The sequence below is a fragment of the Mya arenaria genome, chromosome 4 (genome assembly GCF_026914265.1).
Source record: "Mya arenaria isolate MELC-2E11 chromosome 4, ASM2691426v1".
NCBI classification, from domain to species: Eukaryota; Metazoa; Mollusca; class Bivalvia; order Myida; family Myidae; genus Mya; species Mya arenaria.
In genome coordinates this window covers 72029694-72042320 of record NC_069125.1, presented here as the reverse complement: position 1 = coordinate 72042320, position 12627 = coordinate 72029694, and the positions used below count along the sequence as shown (strand labels likewise).

The 12627-nt window shown below is 36.3% G+C and overlaps 1 protein-coding gene across 1 annotated transcript; it reads left to right on the top strand.

Annotated features, from left to right (window-relative positions):
- Positions 1-831: 831 nt before the first annotated feature.
- LOC128232634 (uncharacterized) lies at positions 832-9652 on the top strand. Its single transcript, XM_052946306.1, has 5 exons — positions 832-1650; positions 7951-8104; positions 8468-8589; positions 8761-8887; positions 9041-9652. Exons 1-5 carry the CDS (start codon positions 1596-1598, stop codon positions 9405-9407), a joined length of 825 nt encoding a protein of 274 aa, XP_052802266.1. The 5' UTR covers positions 832-1595; the 3' UTR covers positions 9408-9652.
- The last annotated feature ends 2975 nt before the right edge of the window (positions 9653-12627 follow it).

Here is a 12627-nt window from a genome sequence, read left to right as displayed (position 1 = left end):
TTTGTCATATTTTAAATTCAAGTGTTTTGCAATGTTATATTCTTGGTTAATTTTCAAGAGACCGCCCCGCTGCCGTCGGATAACTCTTTCCTACCGCCACGCGCCCCTGTCCTTTTGTGGTGGCGACGACTACCCTTGTGACAACGTGGGCGGAAATAAGACCAATACCTTAAGTTCATCTGATTAAACTGGAGAGCCGAATTTGTTCATCATTTGCATCTCCAAGCACATGCTGGTGCCCATGAGCATATGTGCGGGGTTACACTAGTCGAAACCTGTTGTTGAATTTACATGGGTAAGCTGCGGTAATCACAATTATTATAAGAACTATTTAATTCATTTGATGACTGAAACCGAAAGCTTTACTAATTAAAATTATTATTGGATGTTTGTAAATGTATAATATCATACTATTTTATTCTTATACGATATAAAAGTACAAACGAATCAAATGAAACTACATGTACAAGTTAAAGCCCTTAACGTCCAGTCTCATTTGCGTATTGTTATGGTTTCCTAGCTTTTCTACCAGCCTGAGTTGTCTCTTTGATCACTGTGATGACCCGAAACAATCTCACTCTTAATTGTATCTCATGAGTGCTGTTCAATGTGATAGCTGAGCATAGAGAAAACACTTTAATAACTCTGACTTACATATACCATATATGTGTGTTGTTTTCTTTCAATTCACATATCGCGAGGATTTGTAATTATTCAGCGATAGTGGGTATCGGGTATATTGAGGATGATTCCCAATATCGATGAACTCAATGGAAACGTTCCTGCTTGCCCGTGAGCAGTTTATTAAATTAATAACTTCTGTATTAATTTGATTATGCAAATATATATTTGCATCATTGCATACAAGCTTATCAATGAAACGTTCATCAGTAGTGTGCATAAATCGTTCCAGCACCTCGATATACGGTTATTTATAATATACAGTTTAGGGACTCATTTGCGACCGACGCATGCTTTAGGCGAATGTTTATTCAAACTTATTATTTTTTCAATCTTGATTTCAATGATTCATCGGCGGAAGTCATAAGTGGAGACTCTACGTTCAGTTAGTAACCGTGTGTTTCTTTTCACATACTCTAGAAAAAAACGTTGTTTATCCAAGTATTTGTTGCAGCTTTCTTAAGGAAATGTGTACAGAGTATAATTAGTGATGGAAAACAGAAGACGCCGGGGGAATAGTGGAGAGTAAAAAGTATCGGAAATGGTGTAGTACCGGGACGGAACCGGGCAATAACGCATGTAATGGAATGTAATGGCTTGCTTTAGTGGCGATGGACCTTTTGAGTGATGAGATTTTACGATGATTAAATCATCATCTTCGTTAATAGAATCGAAGGGATTCGAAAGTGAAACATGAGCAGATCGTAATGATCTTTTCTATTTTCCCATTTATGCGATATGCTTCAAGCGAATGGAATAAATAAACCTTCAAATGGATTAACTTCACACTAGAACGTATAAGACGCTCACATTTAAAAAAGTGAAACTGATAATAAAATATTTTTCAAATTAATTTTATTTCTCGAGAAAGTTCGAAGTTGTCGTTGCTAAGACGACGGGAGTGCCGCACTGGAATGGCGGTAAAGTACCGGCTGGATATTGCAGCCTTCAGCTGCGTGCTGGCGGCAGGTGAGTCAACAGCTAATCCACCTTTTAAACTGTTTTAATCATATTCATACTGACACTTAATCTTTCTGAAACATACTTAAGTCTGGATATATTTATGTTAAAGCATTTCAAAAGATGCTTTTGAATTGAAAACCAAACTAAGAGCTGGTTAAATGTAGTTGTCGAAGGACCCTCCGTGTTATAAGCGCATTCATGCTGTGCATATGTTCACGTGAAACAAAATTGATGCACCTATTTTTAAAAGATTGTATATTTTGTTAAAGAAGCATGTTCTCTTTTATATTTCATCTGAATTGTCTTTCCTCTGATATATTTAGAAAAAAAAAACATGTTCCCTTTATCATTTTTACGTTTATATTTGTATAACCATCAATTCATTTTAACTGTAAAATGTTCTAATGTTTTCACAAGATTTTGAATGCAATATTCGACATCATATTATAATTTAATATTGCTTTTGCCGCATCATATATTGTTGTATCAAAAATATTCGCTATGATAATCTTCGTGTAACATCGTAAATATACATTATTTTTTTTTAATCATAACTGAAATCTCAGACTATTGTCATTATTGTCCTTCTTTTTCCTCCAGTGAACAATGGATACCATTACTTTACAAAACTACGAAACATCCTGTGAACTTTTTTTGCAAAGCGCTGAATAGCAATGAATCCTGAAGTTAAAATTAAATAGTGTGGTTTTGTCGTCTTTTTTAGAATGTATTTTGCATGTAAATGCATCCATAAGCTACAAAAATGAGAAAAAACAGAAAAGCCATCGTTTATCCTAGCTCATTTCATCTGGGAAATTAAGTCGAGCGCTAGGAGAACGTTTAAAACTAATTATATTAGCACTCATGGGGTGTTCCAACAACTTATGTATCACTTTCAACAACCAAAACACATTCTACTGTCTTGCTTGATATGTTGACTGTCTTGATGCAATATTAGCCTTGAAGAAACACCGCCGTTAATTTAAATTGGAATAAAATAAATGAGTCCAATAACTGATTCCACTGGCAAAAATATGCTGATCGGTAAAACATCGCCAGCATTGTTGATTAAACGCAGCTCAACGATAGGAAAGTTGAATACCACCACGTACAGTCACCGTATCAGCTCACTGTGGTAACTAACCATCAGTATCCTGTGTTTGCATTCGTCATGATCCCAGAGGCAATTGTATGTACTTGGTTGAAATCTCATACATGTACATGTATAGGGTTTGAAAAATAGTAACACTCTTTTAGTACTTCACTTTCTACACTCTATTAAGGCATACTTTCAAACTACTGGAGAGACTATCTATGCATGCAGATAAGTTTGTGTGGATGGTTTAATAGTACCGTGGAGGTTCCAGCATCGGTTGATAAGACCAGATCTTTTGAAAAATGTTATATTCTTTGTTATTTGACGACTATGTGTTTCCTTCGTTATTTTTTTTTCTCTTTTATTTAATCTGATGGTGTCTGCGGGACAGGAGCGGATCCAGGAATTGACGTTAGAGGCACGGTAACTTAGGGATACAGCCATTTGACATTCGTCCCTCTCTCTGAACCGACATTTAAATGGTTTGAAATGTTGGCAGTGGGGATTACTAAGGGGATTGCTAATAGGTATACTATTTATTGCGTCAATCTTATATTTTGGTCGACACGTGAGATTTGATGTCCGAAAACAGGTTTAAAGGCTCAAGATTTTCACTGTACATTCCAAGACTTATCTCAAATTCAATTTGCAGACTTATAATTATTACCTTGATTAAATGTTAGTATTGTGATGGTTGTCGTAAAGCTTACTGTATCGTTTATCGTCTTAAAAACTACATGAGCTTAACATCTCTAGCTATCTATAAATAAATGTTGAAAAATGGGAGTTCAAACGTTCAAATATTATAACTGGTAAATTTACCGTTTGCAGTAAAAACATGTACCCTCGTTACACCTGTTTAATATGGGTATGATGCCTGTATGGGTCCTGTTATGGATGCCTGTTAGTATTGTGCTATTAATTTTGACTACTAATATTGGTCAGAAACTAGACAAATGACACGTCTTGGAGTGTATGCCTTTCTTTGACCTATCGGTGCAAAATATGCTGATTGGTGGTTCTACCTTTTTTTTTCATTTGTCATCTAATTGTGCCCTATGCGGTCACTTTTGCCTCAGTGGCTTAGTGTTGAGTAGAATAAATGCCACTTACTTTGCTAATTGAGTTCTGGTAGAACTAACGTTGACGTCAAGCATTTGTATTAATTATGTATCGTTTTGACGTTTAACATCATCCAAGACGAAGGCAGAAATTAGATTAAAGGAGATTCTACGGAGTAATAAAATTGATTACTGTCAGGGCGATGCTGTAATGGTCGCATTCAACACATGCTACCCGCGTAGATGTAGCAACACAGTTACTTGAAATGGGGTGTTGACAGGACTGTTTCGAACAATATACTTTTATAATTAACTGATACTGGTAATAGTTACATTGACCAGTACATTTCTAAAAGACGTCAACTTATTCATGTATACCCTCAGATTCTCACCTCATCATTTCAGAAATATGGGACAGCAATAACATAACTGTTTCGTATGTTTCACATGCGTCTTCAAATAAACACCCTCAGCATGTCGGTGGTTTATTCAGTTCCACTCGAGGCTGTCAAAACGATTCACAATTACATACTTGCAATGATCACTCAAGCATTCGCTCATTTAATTATAATTCTTTGAAAATATTCGGCGAAAACATAACAACGGCCTAATGTTAAAACCAGAATCAATTACTCAGTATATATAAACAGATAACCTATCTACTATTTGATCATGATCTATATTTATCATATAATAATAGTATGCGAGTCTGTGGAGGCATTTACACTAGCAATTAAAAACAAATTTAAACAAGTAAACAAGCGAACACTTTTATCACTGAACATATTTTGAATAAGAAAAAATCTTCAAAGACATAATCCAAGTAGCACGTTTAATGCAACGATGACATTGTACCGTGCATGAACATTACACGCCATATCATTCTTACAACTTGATATCTTACTTCATAAGCAGAACTCATACTTGCTTTCGGACACATGGTGATATTTCAATGTGTCATTCATTCCGAAACCTATTTGATGTTGTTCCAACTTACTGTCCAATCAGGTGGCTGGATTTCAAATACAAACCAAAAAGTGTCCATTTCATGTAGACTATTGAGCTGGAGTAGGAAATTCTATAGACTCTGCCTAAAACATGGACACCATCTTAATATCTCAGAACTCTGACGTAGAATGTTATAGCTTGTATTGTTTATATGTTATCACATCCCATAACAAAACTACTATACAAAAGTATTGGAACAACCATTAATTAGTTCCATTATAATCAGGGTCGCTTTTACATACAATATAATACATACGATACGTTATTCACGCGACACTACGATGATGAAAATGTGACAGTAAGATACTACGATATCGACAGTTCGATGGTGAAAACACGATATAATAACGCATTATCATTACCGTACTGTCGTATTTTTGCGTTTTCACCATCGTAGTTTTCGATTTTCGTTAACGTAGTTTCATGATTTCGCATTGTCATTATCAGACTATCGAGTATCGCGTTTCAGATGAACATCCACAGGCGATGGCCCTAACGGCATTCCGTAGTTAATAGCGTCGTCACAAGATAGGGACTGTTGGACTAAAAGGTATTATACATCCTGTCTTCGAAACAAGCTATATCGTTTCAAAAGTTACACTGAAAGCACATAGTCCTACTACGACTGCGTTGCATTTTTCGTTGCCGACACATTTATATCTGCATTGCAAACTTTATTTTTTGCTGATAAACAGGTTAAGAACATTGATATTAATTTATTTACTGTAAATTGGAGTTCTGAATAAGATTTATCTTCAACAAACGTAATACAATACTTTATTTGCAAATTTCACACAAAGATATAATATAACTCATTTTAGAACATTTTACAAAAGGCATATTTAAAAATTGAATGTAATTAAACAAGAAAAACGGCATATAGACACAACACTCACATTATGGACTACTGTTAATAGCAATGCTTATAAATAAACCTTTACGAAGCATTACGTAAGTCAGATATATTGTCTCGAATAGGTTGAAGGTTCTAGCGTCTAGGCAATTAAAGGGCTTTCTCTTCATTAGTAACCCTTATTACGTCCTTTGTGTCGACACTGTACTCCCTGAATGTGGGGCCAGATACAATAAGAGCAGTGCTTAAATATAGGAACAGGGCAGGATTGTGATGCATTGAGTGCCTCGAGTTTGAAAAATATATGTCACATAATTATAACGCTAGCTTGTTGATCAATCCTTAATTATGAAGCTTCTGTAATAGCCTTACCAGAACGTCCAGTTATATACACCTTACGATACATACGTCATCATACTACAGTTGTTCGAGGATCTAGGCAACACCGACCCATTTAGCATGTTCGTAATCATATGTAAACTGGCATCTGGCACTATACAACAACTGGAATGACGTCATTGGGGACCAAAGTCAAATAAAATATGCATAGAGTGTTCAAAGACGCTGTATTTAAACTGAAGCAGGCAGATTTTCTCCGCAACTTTATTTCATATTATAAGCACACATTTTACATTAACATACATGCAACTGTAATTGTTGAATAAATATATAATATTGGTCATAAAAAGCTGTCTTCAAATGCGATTTATAGCCCTGTTATGGAAATAGGAGACTGTTTATGGTATTTGGTTTCACCGAAACATTTGCAGAGCGTTTGGATGATGGACGGGCTCCGGTTACCGTGAGTTATTACCCGGACCCCGCCAATCGATGGGCATATGTCAAACTGATGGAAGTTAATTGAGAAGTCAGAACAATTTGAGGCCTAATTTAACAGGGGTCTGCTTTTTGCCTTCTCGGGAGCCTGCGTTATTAATCAACAGCTGATAAGAATGGTGGTAGAACGAACGGCAACATCGCCGCTAGCCTTGCATTATTTTTTGCAGCCAACTATTGATATAAAATGCATTCAATATTCATTTACTTATATCTGGAAATGATAAAAGTATCAGGATCCATTTATCCAAGAGGTTAAGATTACAGCAAAGTGATGCACAGTATGCAGGGACAACCACAGTAGCGACACAATAAAATATCGCGGTTATTGTTTATGGACATATATTCTTGAAAACTTTCTTTGAAATTGTAATTTAAAGCTGCACTCTCACAGATATACCGTTTCACAACTATTTTTTAGTTTTTTACTTGGAATGAGCCAATTTTTGCGTAGGTGTCTGCAAACCAGTGATAACAGACTGCGGACAAAAGATGAAATCGCATATTTTCATATTTCCGTCCGAAAATTAATGTGTTGTTTCTAAAAGCGATTTACAAAAATAAACATTTTTTATCTTAAATATAAAAAATCTGCCATCTAATTTTGCCAGCAGTCATATATGACTGGTTCCCATGCATGTTTGCTTAAATTGGCTCGTTCCAATACTACAAATAAAGTTGTCAAAACGTTCAATCTGTGAGAGTGCAGCTTTAAGTACGAGTGATGATTAAATGGTTAATGGAACAAATTAAGCGTAAACCGGAAGGTCTTGCAAAAGGTGTTTCTTAGATCATAACGAGTCTATTGCCAATTCCCTCGTACAAACATCTCTATGTTTGATAAAGTCATTCAGCTTATTAGGAGTGGCAGCTTTGGCCTGTCCGGTCAATTGCCTACCACTTTATCACTTCTTGTCTTCAAAGCCAGAATGATGGTAACATGGTTATCGCCGTAAATTGATGACTTTCAATATCCACAAATTCGGTGTCCACTTCAGGAGGTTATTTGTGTTCCGAGGGGGTTCTCTAATTGGTACGGGCTCCACAAAACAATACAAAGAAAGGTTCTACTAGTTGGCATCACAAATAGACCGTGTTTCCGAAAAGGACGCAAGCTCCTATACGAGCGTACGTGTATAGAGAGGAACATTTGTATTGATGTTTAATGTCAACATGATGTCCTCCAGCATTCGTGTTTGCGGTGTCACTTTCTTGTTGTTAAATGGTTTTGCTGCAGTGCAAATGAGCAGGTTATTTGCTATTGACGTATGGGCATGTTTCATTCGATCTAGATGTGTTATCAAAGTTAAAGATGTTTACGCCGGTACCATATTCACATATTTACATATGGTGTCTAAGCATTAAAGGTACCAGAAGCATGTTACGACATCCACTATTTTGAACCTTAAAGAGGTATTGTATTGTATGAATGCATGTCTGTATTGTTCCAGCGCTGCTGTTGTGCCAGGTTGCCTGTCAGTGCTCGGAGGCTCACAGACAGGCGTGTTCTCGGCCCTATCTACAGATGCAGGCCCTTTACGCCCAACCGGCTCTCGGCAGATATGTGCCAGATCTCAATCAGACCACTCTGCAGACAGTGTGCAGGTACGCACAAACAATTGCCGTGTCCTAACAATCTTTAAAGCACCAAACGGGGAATTCCAACTGTGTATTATATCCTAATAACACTCATTATAAATCTCCTAATCCAACTATCGATTTTTAACATCTGGGACACAAATACTCTCATGCTAGCGTCAATAGGGGGGGGGGGGGGGGGGGTGTATGAGGGTAGGCTAAATGGAATTGTTCAATGCCTTAACAAAGGTCAGGTGCAAATAGTTAATATGCTTTGAAATTGTTGGTAATTGGTTTAATATAAATTATATTTTTAATAAAGATCTGTCAGTGTTTTTTGTAAATACCTAAATCTTGCTAATCCTCTGTTAACAACATTACTCTTGAAAGGTCGTACCAGGATTACCGCAATTGCACTGAGCCGTTTTTGACGTCATGTAACAACCGGACACGGGAAGAAATCCAAACATTCGACGTCTCCCTTGGCCTTATATGTACTGATCTTTTCAACGGTAAGTATAACTAAAATAACAAATGGGATGTCTGTTTGTGATCAAATATAGTATAACACGTTTACCTTTATTCAGAAACCAGCTTGTGAATAAGTATTCGAAACTTGTCGGTAGTTACCAAAATCAACATATAACTGTTTATCGTGTGTATCAATAATTGGGTTGTTGCAGACTACCTCCAGCACCGCGCCTGCTTTCATCGGCTCCAAGGCTCGCACGTTGCCTGCCGGAACAAGCAGGTGGCCGCCATTAAGGACATCGATGTCCGACTTCCGGCTTACAAGCTCCTTTTCTGCAGGTTAGATACTTTATGGAAATTGTCATGCTAATTTGGTAACTAAGACTCACAGCAAGTTTACAATTAAAACATTCTATGAAACAATCTGTTAATTACGAACTATATTTAATATCAATACTGAATGCGATCTAACAGGAATCTCACTTTCCTCAGCGCTGCACGAGACTACGTTCTCTGTGTGTATACGGCTACTGCTTTAGGATGCTCCATGTCCGCCGCAGACACATACTTCCGGTTGCTCAATTCATCCATATCGCACGTGTTTCGGACGTACAGCTACCCGTGCTCAGTGCGCCACCCTATGGACGTTATCTCCATCTTCACATCGACCAGACCTACAACTGGTGCTGAGACCGTCAAGGCCTTTACTAGCAGTGACAGTCCGATACACTCGAAGGAAGTGTCAGCAGCATCATCTGTAACGCCGCCTGATGTATATATGTGTTATTTTTTATCTATGATGTTCTTATGGACATTATTTAATAAAGAAGATATCATTTCAAAGATAAATATATTATAAACGGAACACTATACTGTGAAAATGTGAAAATACGGTGTTGAAAAAGAATAAATCTATTATAATACAAGATTTTGAATCATACTATGATTTTATGTGGTAACAGGAATTAAGTCTGACGTTGAATGCTTGAATTTGCTCGACCTACATCACAATATTATAAATAATTGATGTTCTATGTTCACTATAATATTTATCATATTTTTGTTACATCATTGAAAAATAAACAAGTATGAAAAATGAAATAATTTGTTAAACGCCATTCGTTAATTTGACCTGAAAATTGTTGTTATGGCTTGCTCTTCAAAGCAAAACCAAACAGTTTGTTCCTTTAAAAATGCCAAAGAACACTTCGGTAAAACCATCAAAAAACAAACTTTCGTATTTTTAAAGTGCCTGTATTAATGTTAAATAAAATTATGAGTACTAAGATCATTAATATTTTAATAATTATTCACGAGACATCCGGATGGAAATATACCTAATATATGACATTTGCAGGCTGTGTCACAGATACCCAATAACACATATCATATCAAAACAGTGAAGAAAATAAGTATTTGTATTAAGATGTGCAAAAGCAGTTGAAAACGTATATAAAGCAACAATTTAAAATTACAAAATAGATTTACTGATAGGTAATATTATTCATCCGAATAATTCGTCAAAAAGACTGTGAGGGGACAACGCTGAGGAATGTACACTATTGACAAGTTCACCTGTCTAGTATATACACTGTACCCCGCTCCATTTTCTGCTGATACTTATTTGCATCCTCGGCACCCCAGCGTATCATAGCCTATATGATATAGGTTATGATACGCTGGGGTGCCGAGGATGCTTATTTGCAGTGCGTACGTATTTAACCCTGTCGCTCTAGCAATTAGAGTTCAATTTCAAAATATATAATCGAATGCAAAGTAGTGACGTTCAATTGATTCTAGTTTTCTTTTAAGAAACGCTTTTAACTTTTTTAAAAATTGTTTAGTGTTAAGTACACAAGAGGAGCTCTAAACCAAAATATGATGTTGGGGTCGTGAAAAACATAAAATCAGTGTAATCGGTTAATTTACAATTGAATATATAGAAAGTTTAGTCATTTAGCGGTCTATAACTTTAAAAATGCCAATTAATGTCGTAATCGAAAAATACGGTTATTCAGTTGAAAGCTTTGTAAATGATTAATGAGAATCCGTCGAGGGATCCCATTGGCGGAGACATGAGTGTAAACACTAAACAATAAGTATGATGACTTCCCCGTCAGAATAGATCTACATGGAATTAAGCTACAGAAAAAATGACAAATCCTCGACTGTCATTGGTCCACAAATAAGTGCGAACATCAATATACTTTGAAACGATTAACAGGATTATAAACGATTATTAGTGCATTCTGCACCCATATGGATAGACAAGTACACGTTATATAAGAAGTTTAATTAAACAAATACCCTGCAACAATTAAAAAAAAACAATAGCAAATTTCCCAAAGAAGCGAATGCATGTGGGCAATTCAGTCACTTACACAAATAGAACCTGCTGCCTTAGAAGATAAATTGGTCTCGATATTGTTGTCTTTGGGGAACAAACTTATATAGGCAACACTGTGTAATTTTCTAGATTAGACAGCACAGCAGCGCAGCGGGGTTTTACGGCGATTTTAGTTCTTTTTTGACGGGAAGTCGAGCTCATAATTATTATAATCTAGTTAGGAAAGAAACACTTGCCTTAGGAAGCTTGCCATAAACATAGCTATATTAGAACATTTGTCGGCAGGTCTTTCAACAAACAGACAGTTACAGAAACATGTGTTTTCGTACTAACTTGTGGGCCAATGCCAGTAGAAGAGTTGTTTTTCTTAATTGTCCGTTGCTTAATATAGTCATTGACCCGTTTTGAAGTTTAGCTCACTCTCATTTCCAAACCAAACGTCAGCGCGCGCATGACAGGAACATGATTTCAACGACGTCATTCGAAATAACATAACGTTTTTGTTGCTTACTTGGTGGAATATATAACGATCTTACACTGAAACAAACAAGTATGCTCCTATGTCAATAAATCTATAATATGTTCTAGTATATGATTTCATGTCACTTAAAGAGATTTGTCAGTAAAATAAACGTGAAATTACACTGTTTCAAGCAGTGAAATAACATATGATAGTTTTCACTCTTTTGAAATTTGAGCCCCCTCTCAATTCTTAGTCAAACGTCATCGCGCATTGGAATGCGACACAATTTCAACGACGTCTTTTCCGAAAAAAAAACTGTCGATTAAACGCGATAGTACGATGATAAAAACGCGACAGTACGATGATGAAAACGCGATTGTACGATGATGAAAACGCGACAGTACGATGATGAAAACACGACAGTACGATACTACGATGTTGAAAACGCGAAATCACGAAACCACAATGGTGAAAACGCGACAGAATGATGGTGAAAACACGATAGTTTATCGCATTATCATCATCTTACTGTGGTATTATCGCGTTTTCGTTATTGTACTGTCGCGTTTTCATCATCGTACTGTCGCGTTTTCATCATCGTACTTTCGAGTATCGCGTTTCAGATCAACACATCCACAGGCAAAATACAACAATATCTTAATAAAACTTAAAAATACAGAACTTCAACTATTTCAAATATGCCGAGTTGAGTGCATTATTAATTAATTAATTAAAGATTGTCCGAGTACTCGAGTACCAATTTTACTACTCGTTGCCATCCCTAATTTTTATTATACAGCGTAACGGCTCAGCCTCCACGCTTTGGCTCAAGCTCCCTGGATTTTGGCTCCAGCTCAACCCAGAAAGAGTATAAACATGCTTATTCCGGTAAACAGGTGGTCATTTTTATTCCCGACAAAATAAAAGCACTCGATTATACTGGTTTTATCTTAAATGTAAGCTTCTTGAGTGAAAGTCAGCAGAAAATTGGTGAAAATGTTCTAATTTCGTTTGTAAACATGCATGTGTTTGATGGGAGAATCGGTCTTATAACTCCATAAAAAATATCTTTACAAAATAACCGGAATACGTGTGAAGATTAATCATATTTATATGGCACTGCATTCTTCGATTTCTCAAACAAGCCCTCATAATTGTGAAATTAGATAAAATAACGAGTCATACTTACGTTTTATGATTGTGTCCGTTCATTTGCTCTAGCTCGGAAGTGTCATTGGCCTTTTTTTATATACAGCTTCTAAAAGAGCT

What these genes read in the sequence shown, in the direction of transcription:
- LOC128232634 (XM_052946306.1), top strand. Translation starts at nt 1,596, where the DNA reads ATGGCGGTAAAGTACCGGCTGGATATTGCAGCCTTCAGCTGCGTGCTG. An exon ending in CAGCTGCGTGCTGGCGGCAG is followed by an intron (nt 1,651 to 7,950) that starts GTGAGTCAACAG and finishes GTATTGTTCCAG; the next exon opens with CGCTGCTGTTGTGCCAGGTT. An exon ending in TACAAGCTCCTTTTCTGCAG is followed by an intron (nt 8,888 to 9,040) that starts GTTAGATACTTT and finishes CACTTTCCTCAG; the next exon opens with CGCTGCACGAGACTACGTTC.